General features: G+C 39.0%; 1 protein-coding gene across 2 annotated transcripts; it reads right to left on the bottom strand.

Moving 5' to 3' along the window:
- Positions 1–2,242: 2,242 nt before the first annotated feature.
- Positions 2,243–16,741, bottom strand: LOC110953460 (LIM domain and actin-binding protein 1-like). Of its 2 annotated transcripts, XM_022197461.2 has the most exons (10): positions 16,661–16,741; positions 13,134–13,259; positions 12,622–12,667; positions 8,536–8,898; positions 5,756–5,810; positions 5,564–5,649; positions 5,221–5,299; positions 5,031–5,062; positions 4,808–4,941; positions 2,243–4,683 (listed from the first exon to the last, which is right to left on the bottom strand). In XM_022197461.2, the coding sequence occupies exons 2-10, from the start codon at positions 13,244–13,246 to the stop codon at positions 3,585–3,587; spliced, it is 2,007 nt and encodes a 668-aa protein (XP_022053153.2). In that variant the 5' UTR covers positions 13,247–13,259; positions 16,661–16,741; the 3' UTR covers positions 2,243–3,584. The 2 variants fall into 2 exon arrangements, with proteins under 2 accessions (XP_022053153.2, XP_051804698.1); XM_051948738.1 differs by lacking the exons at positions 12,622–12,667; positions 13,134–13,259; positions 16,661–16,741 and adding an exon at positions 9,928–10,134.
- Between the last annotated feature and the right edge of the window lie 2,219 nt (positions 16,742–18,960).

Below are 18,960 nucleotides of genomic sequence, written 5' to 3'. Positions count from 1 at the left end.
AAAAATTAGTTGATCACAGGACAGTTACTCGCTGTGTTGAAGTAATGGACGAAGACTTAGCCAGCTCACTGAACGAAAAAGTCCTGCAAGTTATATTCATTAGCACTGGACGGAAGTAATGACATAAAAGACAGTGCTCCGCTTTTAATTTTCATTAGAGGGATTAATGAACATTTCGAGACAACGGAGGAATTTTTGACCATGGAATCCATGAAGGGGGAAGCACGTGGCGAGGACTGTAGGACAGGATGTCTGGGGTCATCCAGAGGATGCTGGTGTTATTCGGATCTATCTATGTGTGTGAGCAGAGGTTTCACAGAAGGTCGCCAGGCCACTAGGGGGAGCTGACCATACGGAAGGGACTGATCTTTTATACCGACAGGAAATACCCAGGAGGAAGTTGCAAAGAAGACAGTGGGATAAGAAAGTTTGCAAATACTCGGAGAGGAGAATAAAAAGGTATGTTTTCCCTTACGTCTTTTTTAAACACTCGGCCCTAGTCTCTTAGAGTATTATCCAATAGCAGCAAATTTACGTAGCAAATATTAGCGTGCGTCTGTCTATCAGACCGTTGCTAGGGACGCCGATCAGAACAGCTCCCCCTAGTGGCCTGGCGACCTTCCGTGAATTTGCCGCGTCTCTCTTGCAGTTGTTTCGGGGTTTGTATGCAGCATTTCCCTTTTGCATTTGTTTTGTCGGTTTGTGTGTTTTTGCTTTTGCAGCGTTTCTGTGAATGCATCGTTTTTTGTTGCAGCATTTCTCTGTTGCATTTGTTTTATGTGTTTTTGGGTTTGCATCATTCCTGTGTTTGCAGCGTTTTGATCGTTTGTATTGCTTTTTGGCCGTTTGTATTGCGTTTTTTTGTTTGCGGCGCGTATGCCCGTACAGAAACCTCTCCTTAGAGAAACACTTCCTGTGCTGCTGGAATGGTCACAAAATAAAAGCCCATAGCATTATAAATACGCCTTCAAAATAAAAGCCTGAAGTGAATGGGTATTTTAACACTATCAAAATAAAGGCTTGCCAAAATTGATGAGCTGATCAACAGACATTTATAAGAGTGATTTACATGTGATTCGGTATAAATGCATAACGTGCACATGCATAACACATGCCTGTACTCACCACAAGCTTTTTTTTATTACAGATTTCATCCGTCGAAAATGATACGTCAACTGAGTAGTCTTGGTGGAGAACTGCACCCTCTGAGTTCTTTTCTTGTTATGTTTTGTCAAGTGCTGCACAGTGAAATTTGAATTGAAAACATAGTTTCCACATTTACTGTGCAAGTATTTATCAGTAACACAGTTAAAATGAGAGGAAATATGAATATTTACTTTGCAAGTCGATTTTGGTGTGCGCCCCTAAATTTTCTGGTTGCGCTCCTAAAATTTTAAGTTGGGGAAACAGGAAAAAACAGGAAAATAAACAACAGGAAAAAAGGTTAGTCTGGAGCCCTGAAATTAGATGAGTGAATTTACTCCCATCAACTTTGGGTCATACTGATGATTTTTCTCATTGACAGTTTGCCTTTATCTCTAACCATTTTCAAGTTACAACCTTTTGAAAAAATATCAAAACTGAATATTTTATTGAAAAAACTCTGGCGCCTAAAGGGTTAATCGATTATTAAAATAATCGTTAGTTGCAGCCCTAAATTCATATTAGTTTGCACAATCTCCAACTATCTGATGCTGGTCTGGCCCGTCTGTCGAATTTCAAAAGTCAATGTGGCCCCTGAGCCAAAAAGTTAGCCCACCCCTACTATAGATTAACAGGAGGCACTGGGCGTTTTTCATTGGTAGTACAGTTCGTGGTGTCTTCAGAAGAGAGTAGAAGTCAGTTTGATTAATTTAGAAAGTCAGTTAAACCAAAAGGATGCGATGGAGATTAAACGTTGCATCCAGTTAATGATCTTTTTCTTTGGCTCAGTGTGAATCATGGCTTGTTACAAGATAAAATGAGAAAGATAATATATTCTGACTACAGTCTATAACTGAATAAATCAATTAGACAAGGACCTACTGTGAAACAAGAGCACAGACCAGGAAACTGGCAGCTTTTTGGTTACAGTTTATTTGATGAATTTGGGAGTTCAAGTAAAGATTTGAATGCATTATGATGCTCATGTTTATGTCACTGAAACTTAAAAATTGAAAAAGATAGAAGGGCACAGTGAGTCTATCAGACTCCAGAAGAAGAAAGATGTTTCAATAAAAAAGTATAAGCTTCATTCAAACTCTGAATTTCCTTAATGGTATATTTTAATTATGTTTCAACAACAGCACAGACAGTAATGCCCAATGCGTCATACAAATTATTAAAATTTTTTGTGCAAATATATATTCCAGGGCATATAAAATACAAAGTGTTTTACATATAAACTGGATTACATTTGAAAATGTTAAACAACAAATCAGAAGGCCCCTAGAGATGATATACTTTGAGATATTACACTGAAAAGGTGGCTACCAACAGAAACTTCGTTCAATTATATTCTCATTCATTGTGGTCATGGCAACAAAACCATAGATCAATTCACACAGGCTCTCTGATGTTCTCTGATTCCCACCAGATAACATATAAAGGCTACATAACATAGTTACACTTATGACTGGGATAATCCCTTTGCAGTTTTCCCTTTCAGTGCAGGATTCTCTTATTGTTCCCTGACTTGTCTGTATGTACATTTTCGAAGCCTAAGTTACTTGTAATTGTGCATAATCTGGTATTTGACAAAGCTAAAGTCTCAATAAACATCAAAAAGCAGGTGGCTTCCTACTTTCAGTTTTGTGACACCACATGAACTCTCATAACTTTGCTTGAGGATGGGAATGCTAAGTAATTTCAACAGCTCTGACAGTGGCATGGTAGAACAGTCTAGTGAGAGGAGATACAGTACAAATGCATGGATATGAGGGAGCACCGACCCTGACAGACAGCATTTCCATCCCTGAGAGAGGACAAAACTTGTCCATTGTTGTTTTGAGGTTAGCTAAACCTGATCCAGAGCATTCTCATTTGGGTTCTGTTTCTAATCTTCTCTCCATTTAACTATTAATTAAACTGATATGTGGTAATCTGAACTACAATGTCCACATGCATTGTGTTCTGCATTCTATGAAGGCCACAGAATGACTGTTTTGCTTTATTCAGTGTGACACTGCCTGTGATTAAAAGGCACAATTAAGTGCCACAATAGGTATAATGGTTTTTGGACCCACTCGCTGTAAAAAAAAAAAAAAAAGCTACTGATGATGCAGATAATCATCAGAAGATGAGGTGCAGAGATGCATTTATCAGGGCCCCTTCCAGTATGATCAGCAGTCATATAATGCATGTTCTATGAGATATTTTTACAATATAGAATTAAAATGTAAAAGAAAAGAATCAAACACTTGCACTTTAACAGGTAAAGGCAGTTATTGCAATATTTATATACACACATACCTATAATTCACTTTTGTATTTCTCCAATAACTATAAAATCTGACAAAGCTAAATTTATGATCTTCCTATAAACTGAGAAAATAAAACTGGCAAAGTGTTTTATGGTGGCTGGACGTGACAGTAAGACTGCGTTCCTATGACTCACAGTCCTCCTCCTCCTCCTCCTCATAATAGCGGTTCCTCTTGATTATATCTTCTGCACTCAGCTCGTCAGCATCACTTCCTTCTTTGTCATCCTCCCAGAAGCCCACATCCTGGGAGGCGCGGTTCTGTTTTGGCTGTAAAGGGGGAGAAGGGGAAGGTGAGACATCAGGAGAAAGCCTTCTCAAAGAACCCTCTTCCACTGCCATCTTGTCATCTGCCGAGTTTCCTTTTTGTACTTGTTTGTCTCCTTCCTCTTTCTCAGGCAGACTCTTCATGTTGTTCTCTGAGATGGTCTCACTTGCCGCTGCTGTAGCTTCACTTGATGTTTCAGGCATCTTCTGTTCTTTCTTTTCCTTTTGTTTTACTTCCTGGACTTCAGGCTTCTTTTCTTTGGAAGACCCTTGAGATGATGTTTTTTCTTCAAACGATGCTCTCCATTCCAGCAGGGCTTTGAGGGGGCGACGAGGCTCTCTAGGACCCACACTGGTTGTGGGATTGGGTTTAGCAGCGACTGTAAATGGTCGGCTGCGCTCCTTCAGAGAAGAGCTCCTCCTCAGGCTCTTCAGTTCAGCCCGCTCTGAGCTCTGGAAAGACGACGGTGCTTCATCCTCTGGAGGCCACTTTGCTCTCCAGGATCGGCTTGAAGCAACGCCCTCTGTGAGCGGACTGAGTGGCGCTGCCCCAGACTGACCGTCACCAGCCGGAGGAGGCCAAGCGACCTTCAGCCTGCGCTTCTCAGCTGGCTTCTCTGCAGACTGATGTTTCTCACCAGAGCTTGCCTTGGTTTCCACGCTAGTCTCCAATAAGGCAGTAAGGTCTGTGACCTTAACCTGTGGGGACGTTTCCTCAGTCGTGGCTGGCTCTGTGTCTGAGATACTCTCAGCTCGACGTGTCACCTTCGCTGGCTCCTCTTGTTCTTTTGGCTTATTCACAGTTTCCTGATTTTCATCTCCATCAGCTCGCGGTTCCCACAGCTCCTTATGGGGCCGGTGGCCAAAGCCTTCATCATAGTTGCCTTTGGATTTGAACAGCTGACTGAAATGGGGCTTGCAGTAGATGTTACCATGCAGGGAGGCAAAGTTTCCCAGACTAGAAAAAGAGAGTAGTGAGGACATTATTTTATTACTATACTTGACTAAAAAGCATAAATACTTCAGTAGAAAATAACAACAGAAAAACTAAGAGAAGCTGCACAGACAATACAGATTCTTACCTGAGCTTTGTGCTGCAGTGAACACAGCGGAAGCAGCTTTTGTGGTAGACCTGCTTGTGAGCCTCCAGTCTCTCCAGTGGATACACAGTCTGCAGACAAGCAATGCAGGTCTCTCTCACTGGAGGGCCGAACTTCTAAAAATAAAAATAAAAGTCAAATGTAATAATAATTAACAAGAGCTGAAATCTTTCATTGATAGTTCATGTTTGTTGTCATGACTCACTCTGACTGCTTTGGGTTGCTCGGTGCCGTCTCCTGAAACACAAAATGAGTTCTGTTGCTGCATAGTCATTGAAAAGGGCATAGAAACCAAACTAGATCTTGTTCTGGCTGCCAAAGTTGTAAAACTTAAGTTACACTGTACAAATGAAATGTATACAGAACTATGGGCTCAAGAATCCTGCAAAACTAACCATTACACTCCGGGGCAGTCGTGTGTTTCTCATTTACAGGTGCAGATGTTTTTGGAGCAGACACCTCTGAAGCCAGATCCTGCAAGAAACACACAAAGAAAGAAAAGATATTCACATTTATGTATAGTTGTTGTCACACAATAAATCATTGTGTATTTCCCTATTTCCTGTACAGACAGGAAAACAAAAACAAACAAACTTGATGACAGTCCAAAAAAGAAACCACTAGGTAAGGCTCTGGCAAAGTTCCGTTCAGCAGGTTTAAAAATTTTCTCTACAACAAAATCAAGAATATATTTTTCTTTCTTATGCATTTTAAACAACTTCTACTGCATGAACTCACAGAGCGTGTAGTCCCTTGTTTAGAAACAGCAGCCTGGTATTTGGCCACCTTGTCTCTCAGGGACCCTCTGTCTGACACAGACAGACCTAAAGCAGAAGAGAGGTTCAAAGTGAAGGCTTTCCCTGTGGTTTTGCATGAACTTCTTATAGATAATGTTGCTACATTAAACTAAATCAGATGAATTTTGCTTACTGCTGTGGTGGTCCATGTCCTCTGATGAAGTACTGCGTATTGTTGTCCTGCCACCCTACAAGAGTAAAAGGATTGATAAAATCAGAGGGCCAGGTGATCGCTTAAATCAGTCCCTAAATTTATTAATCCATAATATTATACAGTCAGTAGGTATAGATCAAATTCAGGGAGTTTCTGTCAGTGTATATAAGGTGCTGCCGTTTCCCTGGTCTCCATAACAAATGGATATTAAAAAACAGAACTGATGCAAAGAGTCACACACAAGCCAGCACTGTGCTGAGAACCAGAACCCGAGTCCTCACATAAAACAGGTGGAATAAGAAAGAAGTAGCTATGTTTACACAAAGCAACAAACCAAAAGAAAGTTTCAAATTACCTACATCCATCCCATATGGCTGATCAGACTTTGATCCCAGTGTCCTAAAAACGTCTTTGGAACATCATTTCTAAGCACAAAAACTACATCCATCTCAGAAACACTGCACTGAAGATAAACTAAACAGGAGTGATGGTTTTTTTCTGTTAGCAGCAGATGTTTGTTTTGCAGTAAATAATCACCTTTAACTTCTCACAGAAAAAAGTTAGAGAAAATTTCAAGCAAAGTAAAATGCACACACACACACACACACACACACACACACACACACACACACACACACACACACACACACACACACACACACACACACACACACACACACACACACACACACACACACACACACACACACACACACAAAAAAACAAGAAGTTTTACCAAACTTGGACCACCCGGCGACAAAGATGACCCCTGTGACCTTGAAAATGAGGTCACGGTCACCAAATTCGAACTTGACCTGTGTCTCATTATGGTACACCTGTGTACCAAATATGGTGAGGCTACATCAATATTTTATGGAGTTATCGCCCAGAAACCAAAGTGTTACAGACAAACACGCAAGCAAGCAAGACCATGCAGGTGAAAACAATACCTTCTGGCAAACACAGTTTTGCCGGGCGGTAATAAAAGACACCACTTGAAATCTTGCAATAACCAGAGTGCCTGTTATCTACAGGAACAGACATCTACATGTGTTTGACCTGCTGTCAAAAGAAGTCAAACTGTGCCAATGCACTTAACTAAAAGAATGAGCTGTGTGGGTTGTGTGCCTGCATGCCCACGTGTTACCAAGACTAATGAGTAAACCAGATAGTTCCTCTCAGCAGTGATCCACTACACACATGAATGGAAAAGAGCTTGGCCAATTAAAACACTGCCTTTCTTCAGGCTGATTCACACAGGAACTGTGGAGTGCTGTTGTGTCACCATCTTCCCCTGCCATGCAAATCCAAACAGTGGCTGAACTGTAACATACCAAAAGCTGCGGCTAAACAAGGGCAAGGATGCAATAAACCATTGTACTTGATTAGAAGGGCATTCAACCTTTCCAGACATGGTGTTATAAAGCCCTGAGTCTTGCCTGTAAATCTTAGAAATGTGAACTGTGTGCTTTCCTAGTGGTGATGTAATGGTGTGAAAACACTACAACTTGCAAAACTGGAGAACCATAACACAATAGCAAGAGTAAAATGACATGACAGGAGGGTTGTGTTTCTTTCATTTGACTGAAAATGTGAATTCACAACTGCAGTACATAGATTAAGGTGCACAATGGGACACATAAAAACTAAAACAGAGTCCCAAGACTGGGAAAATGCTGGGGAAAACCAGAATATACAATGTAACTAATGAAAAGTGAGATAAAGACAGTTGCTCCTCAGAGGTGATCCTGTGAAGAATGAGACAGCCCTAGGTCAGGAATGTTCCTGCATTCCTCTGCTGCAGAAGGTGAAGAGTGGAGCACTTGTTTTTGGACAAGAGGGTGAAAGACAGACAAAGAATGAAAGAGAGAGATGAGGATGGGTGAGGGAGAGACCAGGGTAGATCCAGGTGGAAGGACAGACAGGAAACAGTAAAACTAGGCGAATATGTTTGGAAACAAGTATATTGTGAAGGGATGTGAAAATGTTCGCATAGCACTGAATAATTCTGCACAAACAACAGTGTCATGGACAGGGAAGTTTGGCTTTAACTGAAAGGTTTGTGTCAGTCAGTAACATGTGACTTAGATCCTCTTATCTGTCTCTTATAATGTAATTGCTTTACAATTATTTCTAAATAGAATTAATACTGCTATTTGCTGTTTTGCATGTAGTTTAATGTTAGTTATATTTGAGTGACTTTTTTTTCCAGTAGGTCAATTCTTGTAAGTTAGGATGTGAGTTTTTCCTCAAAATGCTAAAGTAATTGTGGTTGCAATTTCAGGATATGCAACAGAGTTAGCCACATGTGAGAAACACTGCACTGTTTTCTCAAGAGGGGTTCAGAAAATATGTTGATGTCTTACAAGACTGGCCAACATCAGAACTGTAAATCCCACCATAAACACTGCGGATACAGTTAATCTGGGAGAAACAAAAATGCACAGCTGTTAAAGAGCAGATAAAGATGAAGCTTAGACCCTCTTTCCTGAAGTACTCATCCAAACAAACATGATCTCTATCAATGTTGAAAGTATACACAAACTAAGAAGTTGTGTGGCAGTTTTGTGGTACTAAAGTGCTTGTATTTATATAATGTAATTATTAACATTTAAAGGGGATGCCCTTATACATGTGTTTTTCGTACTGTCCCCAAAATGTACAAGAAGACAGTGGTGATCTGCAGTAAATTTGTTTTTAACGTTACTTATTTTAGATGACAATAGACACAGTAGCAGGATTAGTATTAGGTATTTTACCTTGGCATTGGTGTCTTCTGCCCTCTCAAACTTCATCTTGAGGTTGTTCAGTGGCACTGTGGGTTTTTCAAAAGAGGCACGCGGGCTAGTTGGACCTTGATGTTCAAGCTTGTCAGGTCTGCTGCTGTGTGTCAGCTCATGCCTGTCCATCCCTGTCTGTTCTTCACCTTCTGGGCCAGGGCTTTCTACTGGAGGACGTTGCTCAGTAATATTAGCGGGTCTGGTCAGAGCAGGAGGCCTACGGCGAATGCTGGACTGGTTTGCAGGTGGAACTGAAGAAGGCTTGTCCTGAACTTGTTCCCAGCGCTTCTTCAGAGCACTCAGGTTTCCTGACCGCAGGGAGGAATTTGCATTCTCAAGAGGCTATGAGGAAGAGAAGAAGAAAACAAAGCCAAAAAACAAAACAAAACGGTGAGTATGCCATGCAGACTGGAAAAAATATTCACAAATGCTGAGTATTACAAGCAATAGTTACTTCACTATAGAGGCTAAATTACAAAAACGTTTCCATTTGGGAGAAGGGGATATACTGTGCTAGACATGCAGCTTTAAAGCTCAGTTAAATACAATGGAATAAGGGAAATGTCTGAATCTAAACTTGGCTTCACTGATAGAACAGCTGCTCAAAGTTGGTTCAGGAAATAGATGTTATGCTGTGGCTGCTGAAGTCCTAACGGCCGGCTCAAGATGGAGATAACAGGGCAGAGCATGCAGGCAGATTCTTCATTCCTTTCCACATGACAATTTCACCTTTCCCAGAAACACTCAGACTGGCTCTGTTCACCACTCATTTGCTGCCTCTAATGACAGTGACACAGCAGCAAACAGCATGACAGAACAACAGGAGGCACACTACTGCCTGTAGGAACTTCCTTAATTATAAAAGAGGAATGACACATTGAAGAAAGAGGATCTGTACATAAATCACCCATATTTAAATAAACTAATAAATCATTAAGAACAATGAGTGTTTTTGTTTAAGAACTTCCTGTCTGAAGTCTCGTTTGTAGTGTGCATTTAAATACCATTATGCTATTATTTAAACCACAAATCACCCAATAAACAAACTTAAAACATATTTCAAACTTAATTCAGAGATTACTGAAGATGACAAACAAAAACAAAGAACTGCTAACCAAAAGTCCCAACTATCTCAGCATTAGTACATCAAGTAAATCTGGCACATTATAAACGCGTTATATTAGCATGCATTCGGAAATAAAAATTTGAGAAAAAGGGACTAAACAAAAGGGACAAACCCCCAACAAGGGACAAAAAACAGAAGCACAAATACTGTCTTTGTAAGGCATGTCCAGAGTGAATGGAAAGAACTGGACAGCGAAGAGATTGTTCCCCTTTTCTCTAGCACAAAGAAAAAAACAAAGAAGAAACCTTTGTGAATGCGATGAAGTGACCAAGCTAGATGTAACCACAACAAGACAGCAAGGAAAGTGAGCGTCCTTTGGTTGGTCCTTCTTCACAAGTCAGCGTGTTGAGAGGCAGCGAGAGGTAGAGCTCTCCCAGATGTTAGCAGCTACACAAAATCTACTTGTGAGAGCTAGTCCAACCCCTTTAACACCAGGAAAATGAAAGAGAGAGAGTCTGAATAGCCAGGAAACCAGAGCAGGAAATGATACATTCAGGGAAAAGTTAACTCTTTGTTCACTGTGTTGGCTTAGATTTTTGTCCACTGTTACATGATTTTTGAGGATAATGGTACTAAAAAACGACAGATGTGATAAATGTTTTAGAAAAAGAAAAAAGGCACAAAAACAGAACATATAACAGGACAGAATAAAAAACAGGGTCAATTACAAAGCAAAACTAATCAAATAAATTATGACATGAAAGCAGAATAAGTTTAAAACAGTACTATTTAGCTAAGCTCTTTCACAAAATAGCTTCACTTAACTTAAGATTTTATCAAGATGGTGTCAGAGGAGCCACATCACACAGTATCAAAGAAAATGCCACTGATTATTAGAAACCAAAAGCATTTGCTTAAATATATCGCATCAATTATAAATACGGCTGTCACTAACAATTATTTTCATTGTTGTTTAATCAGTCAATTATCTTTTCAATTAATTTTTAAATGTCAGAAAATGGTGAAAAGTGTCGGTGTTTAACAGAGCCCAAAATCGTATCTTCACGTGTTGTTTTTGTCCACAGCCCAAAGACATTTAGGGAACTGTCATAAAGGAATAAGATGACCAGAGAATATTCAAATTCAGAAAGCTGGAATTTGACGATTAAAGCCGTCTTTTGTAGTAGTAATCACTGCAGCTGTGCATATTTATAACACTAACTAAACTGAGTAGATCACCGTACTGTCTGACACTGCTGCGACAGTACAATGAACAAATACAGTAATAAAATCTACTGTCTTTTAAGAACTGTGTCTTTAAAAATAAAAATCATTAGGACCCGTTTTCACAAAGATTTTATTGCCAAGTTACTATATCAAATGAAAACAGTGCTGGAGTATACGAACAAAACTAATTTTTCATACTCTTATCACAACCATTGTCCATTTATCAGTGAATCTGTTAGTTATGTCTTAATGAAACTGGCAAAATATGTGGATAAAACTGAAGACATATTGCTTGGCCTTTATTTAAAAAGGGGACACTTTTGGTTCTCTATTATTTATTATTAGGTTATTAAATTTTCTTACTCATAATGAATTAAACAATTCAAACACCCTGTTTCTAAGCACGTATGTCCATGCACATCCCCTTGTTGACTTTGTAAAATATTTTTTATGACTTGTTTAAAACTATATCATATAAAAAGGGATAAAAGGATGGAGATGAAATGAGATTCAAGTTGTTTTTTGCATGCTGAATACTTGTGAAAAGTACATTTCTATGTATTTGAAATGTATATTGTTATCCTTTGAAAACAAAGAATTGAAAAAAAGGCAAAATATAATGACAAACAGCCATCATAAGTTACCGAAGACCAAAGTTTAGTCCCCAAATGGGTATTTTTTAAACAGTTTTCTGTCACTTAGTAATGCTGTTAATGTAATGGACTAACTACTACATGGTCAAGTTTGAAAAATCCCCCCTTCCCCCACCACACACACAAAGACAGATGGCCTTTTGCGCTCCTCATTCACATTTGGCTCAGACACATTAGAATAAGTGGTGTAATCCACAAATATTTCAACCAGACTTCTGTATCCAAGTAATTATGGCGCCAGTTCATGTACTCAGATATTACTGCTTGCAGAAGCTTGGAGATAGCAACAAGTTAGCTCAGATCAATCCAGTTCATATGTAAATTAGTACAAGTAGTGGTTATCCCTAAAATTTGAACTTGTCAGAAATAAAGTTAATTACAAACACTTTACATCTAAGTAGCACAAGACAGCTGTCTCAATATAAACTGATATCACATTTCTACAGGAGTGACAAAAGATAAATGTCTTTATCATTACCAGGCAGGTCATTAAACAAACACTAAAAAAACTTTGCAGGAAGCTGGCTCATACACATCTAGGTAAACTATTACAATATTATACACAACCGTAGCAGCGTTACCTTATATTTCTTCATGGTTTTAGCTGATCAATCGCTCATTTAATCTTAGTCCAGAACTTGTTCATCAGTCTTTCACACTGACAAAGCAGCTAACCTACAGTTGGAACTACAGAGCATTGTAAGGGATTACGCTGAAGTAGGATTATGGGTTTGATAGCCGGCCCATCGCAACTAGTGGCCAATGAGGGGTCAGCCGGGACAAGACATTTGGCCCAGACCGAGTGTTGGCATGGAGTGTGTGTGTGTGTGTGTGTGTTTATGTGTGCACTCCTCATCTCTACACGCTTTAATTAGTTTAGCACCTTCAGCAGCTACTGAGCAAATGAAGTAAGACATGCAGCAGACAAACATACACTAACAATTTATCCACTTAACCGTTTAATCTTTGCATGACAAATCTCAGCCTCCATTAATTCTTCACACATCAAATTCAAGAACAACTGTTTCAGTAAGTCAGAGATATCTCTAAACTGAGGTCACTGGGAAAGAAAATGTTTCTACCATCCATCTTGTCAACGAGCCAAACAGAATCACTTACTGCTTTTTTCTTCTCTCCACTTGTCTCCTCAGCAGCTCTCTGGTACCTGAGCGAAGAAAAGAACACAACACTGACCTCTAGTGACTCAAAACAAAACGGAGCATGAAGAGTGTATTTTTATTTTAAAAAATAATTAATTAATTACAGAGAAGGTTGAACTTTAGTAGAGGAAATATTTTTATGTACTTTAGGTAATCACTGTGAAATGCAAAAAATAAATGGTAAAATACTAGCAAACTTCAGTAAATCATCATCACCAGATTTCTGGTTGCATAAAACACATGTACTAACAAGCAATTTGAATTAATAATGTATCTAAATATAATTTATATACATGTACAAAATGTTTTTAAAACATGGTGAAATAGAAAATGTAATTGGGGAAACTGGTAGGTATGCAGGATAATGTCAGCTAGCAATGTTTTTAGTATTCAATAAATATTAGTATTTGATATAAAATTGCACAAGTAGAAATTAGCAACCAACATTTCTGAAAACAAGGCCTTACTCACTTGGAGAAGCGCTCTGCAATTGCAGGGGATTTCCCTCGGAGTGACAGCTCCTTCGCAGTGATGCGCAAGGACTGTGTCGCCCAGGACCTTCGATTGAACGGACCACTCTCCATCTCTGCCAGCTACCTGAAACACAAACACACCCAAAGTACGCAACGTGCATTACAACACCTGTTGTAATCTCCCACTACTAAAAGAAGGTGAGGATGGTGCAATGTTCGATCAAGTTTAGGCATCGCTGTGCTACCACAATCTGCTCATTGCAATAAAGTCATTGCCGTCATTGCATCAGACTGAAAAAGTGCTGACTATGTGCAATTCTTCAGTGAGTAACTGTGAGCACTGACTGGTGATGTTTCACGACAAAGATTCTACCAATTGTCACTTTATCCAAAGCTTACTGATGGAAGTCAATGCTAGCCCCCTGACTTCCATCGAGAATTTGAAAAAATGCAATTACCGAATTGCAAACGATTCAATTTAGGATTTACACCTTGTCATACGGAGAATAGACAAATTCATGCTGTTGTCCTTGTATCACACTGATGTCTTTGATGGTATCTCATAACGCAATGCTCCATCAGATTTTAAATATATTACAGACTAAATAGTTGAAGTTAGGCTTGTGTTTAAAAAATCATGCACATCAAACTACAATATCTGTTAGAAAAATTGTTCAGCCCTACTTCTTACAGTGTAATTGTCGTCTCCTTCCCCTTGTCTGCATTTTTTAACAATCAGTGCGCCTTTCATTTGACTACAGTGGCTTAACATCCACCAGTTGCGTGTTTCAGGCAATGGAGATTATTCTGACAAAACAGCTTGGAAAGATCAGACAAGACTTACACAAACAAAAACATCTTTGTTCGAAAGAAAAAACAAGTCTGAAATCCATCCTGACACATACAGACTTGTGAGAAGGTTGATGTCAGTGTCAGAGTTTATGCCTGCAGAAAAACTGTCTTCTGCCTGTGATCACTGATTTGCAAGTTGCTCTCTGCCACTTTACGTCCCGTCACACCCCCAGTGCCTGACATACATACCAAAGAGTGCCTGCACGTTGGTTTATGTGCACATGCAGTTATGTATGCAGACGCACGAGTCAACATGTTCACACTTGTGCTCGAGCTCGTGCCGCTTGACTGCAACATAGCAACGCAAGCTGAACACAGCTAAGCCAAGTGTGAGCACGTTATCATTATGAGAGGATAACTCACCAAGGGCAACATGCGCAGAGAACCAGTGTAAAGCAAAGTGCCACAACCGCAATGCGTAACGCACACATGCACACACACAGTTCTTGGTGAAGTATACCCTGTCAAACAGATACTTTACTAAGTGATGCACGTCTGATATAGTTTTCTGTCTGGAGGGACAGACTGATGAATGTCATACAGGAGTCCCTTCTTTAGTGCTCAGACACTACGTTAGCTGTGTTCAAACCATAAAGTGAAATCACTGCTGTCTACTGATGATAGACTCAGTAATTATTTATTTTACTAACTGGGCCATTTCACCAGGCACACACATTACATCATCACTCAGATGCAAAGCAGTACTGGTGACAATAGTGTGAGGACTTTGGACTGAACCTCAACACAGCCTCAACCCTTAACACTCAAAAGCAGTCAAATGCAACTAGTCTTCTTAAATTTTACCCCCACATTAGCAATTTGGCTAAACACTACATTTAATTTTGCACACTATGTATTAGCAAGGTGTATATTTATTTAATTATATGTAATTACTGATGCTTATTCTTAGGCTAGTATATGCTCTGGGTAAACAGAAACAAAGAATAAGAAAAGAAAAACTCAAGCGTAACACAATTCAGTGTTCAGAACCAACCACAGCTCAAGCACTTCTATTACATTTTCTGATAACCGAATAGCTTAAGGCCATTTATTGTTGCTACAAGTTTTCAAGGCTGACAGTCGAGTTAGTTTACTTCGTCAATTGACTACTGAGCTGAAATTTGATGGCTGTGCCAAAATGGCACTTTATATTAGTTAACATATCCTCTTTAAACTGTTTGTCTTTTTACATGATGTCAGGGAGCTGGAACTTATTCCTGCATTCACTGAAGGAAAGGTATGGACACACCCTGAGCAGGTCACCAGTCCACTGCAGGAACAATACAGGTCGACTGAGTTTAGAGTCGCCTATCCAAGTCTTTTGCATATCCTTAAACATTAGATGGCTGAAGGAACCCAGAGCAACTGAAAAGAAAAGAGAGCAAATGAACTCCCTGCAAAGACAACAAAGCTTTAAAATTAAACCTGTCCTTCTTGCTGTAAGTGCACAAAGTGAATAGTACAGGCTGGCTGTAATGTGCACACTAATAGACAGCAGCAAATTACTGATTTAAATACGGATTAGGGTGGGGTCACGGTTTTGTTTTTTCTCTATGTAAAATCAATCTGAGTGCAAATTTCTGTTCCAGGATTTGGTTTGGAAACCAGGAAGTAAAATATACAAAATGGATTTATAGCACTGTATGTTTAAGAAGCTAGTATTGTTATTGGTTTAAATGAATCACCTTCAGTCACTACGACATGTATTGTACAACAGATAAACTTGTAGCAGCCATCGTAGATCCTGATTTCACCAAGGATTCTTTGCTTTCATTTTCAATAACTCCACATCTCCTGACATCACGTCTCTTAATTAAAACTTCCGATAAGAATATCGACTCAGTCTGAGGTAGCATAGGTGGAAAAATGTATACAAAAACTCAACAAAGCTGGCCCTGTTTCATCAGGGGGCTGAAACACACTACAAGAGCAACCTTGAAACCATAACAGGCTATTTGATATATGAGCTTCTGAAATCTGATAATCTTAAGTCCAGAATTCAGATCCCACCATCCCTTATTATCAGTGAAACATTGATATACAGACCTTTAACCCTCACTTTAGGTGAACTGCTTATTAACAACAAGTAACCACAACGCAGTAGGATATAATATGAGTCATGAGTAAGGAGGGGTTGACGTGCTGCATTGACACATAAATGGCCTGTGAGGCAATTATTCTTAGAAACAAAAGCACAGAAATCAGCTGTTAATACAAAAACAACAGGCTGAACTGAAGAGTCAGTAGTCAGGCATGTAATGAAGAGACATGACTTGAAGACTAGCAGCTCTGCTCAGAGGCCAGCATGTCATTTGAAGAACTTTAATTGCAGGCGTATCAGTAAGCGCCTGGTAAAGACCGTTTATGGCTGCAGTCGAAAAAAGAAGACAAACTACGATAGTGATACGCTTTATAACACGGATTTAGACACTCACGTATAATGTAAGTTTGTGACTGAGAGAGCAGAGGCTCAGCAGCTGGACTGGTTTGGCATCGATCAGCTCGAGGACAGAAACTAGACTGGGTGTACGCACGTGTGATATTTGTCAAAAAACCAACAAGTAAACGTAAACGAACACAGGCTCGTTGAAATGTTCAAAATAGACAGTTTTATATTAATTATTACAGTTATTTACAAATGTTTTCATGTCCTTGCTTTGAGTTTCGTCTTACCTGTAGGAAGTTCCCGTTGAGCCACTCTTTTTTTAGTCAAACCTGTGCGACACCTGACACTTTGTGCTGCCGCTGCGTCACCGCCCGGTGTGCACCGACGGGGGCGGGACTCAGCGGGAAGGTGTCATGGGAGTGGAAGAGCCAGGTCATGTGATCTTATGCGCCAATGACCTTAGGTATTACATTACCTCTACCTGAGAGAATGATGTTTGTGTGGGTGCATGGTGTGCTTACATGCCGCCCTCCAAAATTCCTCAGAACAGCAAGCATTTTACAGGTGAAGAAAAGGCAAAAAAAGAAACCAGACATACTGAGCAACCCAGGTTTTCAGAGTTACTGGCACAATAATAACAACAACAATAATAATCATTATAATCATCATTATAATAGTCTGCAAATATGGATTATGCTAACTATAAGTTTAGCTACCAATATTTCCATTCTTCTATTCTACTCTTTAGTTTACCTACTTTTATGCCTTTTTTATAGTCTAATGTATACTTTAACTTTTATATGTTTTAACCTTTCTTATGTTTAGTTGTTCTCCTGTTTTAGTCAATCAGCTTAAATTATTCTCTAACATCTATGTCCAATTTATTCAACTTGTGTCTGTGCATTTTTAAAATCTAATCTGTTGTTACATTGCTGTATTTTGTATTTTATCTTTTACATGTTTTTAATTTTTACCTTTGCCTGTAAAGCACTTTCATTAAGCTCTGTGGATGATGAGGTGCTATGCTTGCATGATAGTATGACAATCATCATCTCACTATAGACTATTTCATGCACAAAGTGATTTAAAATTTTAAAAAACAAAAATGTGCGGAAATACAGTCAATGCACTTTAAGTGTTCTTAAGTCAAAAGTGACAATGCAAAGACATATAAGCATCAGCTTTTAAATGAAAAGCAAAAGACCTTGCAGTATTAATAGTAATATGACTAAAGCAAGTTGTGGCAGTGCATGGTGCACACCATCTTTGCATGATATTTGCCTTTTAAATAAGGCCTGCTGGGTGGTTTACACTGCAAATCATTTTTAGTTCAATCAGCTGAGTAACTGAAGTTCCCCTGTTGCCTTCACAATGTGAGTCAGTTACTCTTAGATTGATTCATTTGACACTGACAATGAACAGCTCCAACTTTTTTTTCTCAGAATCAGTACAAAGACAATCTGTGATGTTCCTTGTTAGAATGAGATAGCTTATGAGCCTACTGTTATAGGGACTGAATTCAATACTAACTTTTGTCAGAGTTGGAACATGTATTGAAGACACACAAAAAGTTTACACCATGTCTGTTTTCTCAAACTCGAAAAAAGAGTTCTAATTCGCTAACAATGCTTCCTGGGAAGTGCACTTTCATGCTAGTTTTGTTTCTCATGAACTTGATTTTTTTTTAAGTTAAGTGACCTTTCATCTGCTTATTCATTCAACTCACCATTTAAGTCAAACTGCTTCAAATTGTAAAAACTTTTGTTAATAACTTTCAAAGTGGTCAGATTTTTAAAAAAAAAATAAAATTAGATTTTAAGTTCAGCTGAGTAAAAATGAGCAGCACACATGTATATTGGGCAAAAGGAAAAGGTAAATTGATTTGACCACATTCTTTCATGATGTTTTATGATGTGGAAAGAAGAAAAATCATGGCTTTAATTTGAAGCTCTTTCATTCTTTGGCACTGGCAAGCATCCATTATGCTCAAGTCTTTGAGCAAGGCAGTGTCTCTTTTCCACCCTGAGGCTGCTACAGTGAAGTGAACTGATCACACTGAACCCTCAAGAGAAGTGCTTCAGTCAGGACAATGACAGAGTGAGTTTCAAGTTCACTTAAAGGTGAAACTGACTCACTGTCATCCTCTAGCTAATGAAAGGATTCCACATCTGTTAACTTAAACTTAAAATGGAACAACACATTTGTCAATAATAATAATGCACCATCATCACTATATATAGGGTTTACCATTACCCTGGGTGCTTAGAATGGCTGAAATGCCTTGCATATATACACTTCTCAACTAATATTTGCATTGCTTGTCTTGAAATATAGATTATATGTACATTATTTTCTCTGATTGCAAAGCAATCAGTTTTTCCACTTCTTTTCTTCCTAAAAGTGATGTTTTAAACACAGAATCAGTTTAATCAATTTAAAAGCCAATGACCAAATGTTCTGAAAATTAATTATCTTTTGAGTTCCATTACAACAGGAAAAACATCAGTTACATCAGTTTACTTCTGACAAGACAGACAAATTCAAGCATTAAGCATCTCGCAGGTAGAGGGAGTTTTCCTCGTGGCTA

The sequence above is a fragment of the Acanthochromis polyacanthus genome, chromosome 5 (genome assembly GCF_021347895.1).
Source record: "Acanthochromis polyacanthus isolate Apoly-LR-REF ecotype Palm Island chromosome 5, KAUST_Apoly_ChrSc, whole genome shotgun sequence".
Classification (NCBI taxonomy): domain Eukaryota; kingdom Metazoa; phylum Chordata; class Actinopteri; family Pomacentridae; genus Acanthochromis; species Acanthochromis polyacanthus.
This window is presented reverse-complemented; position numbering and strand designations above follow the sequence as displayed.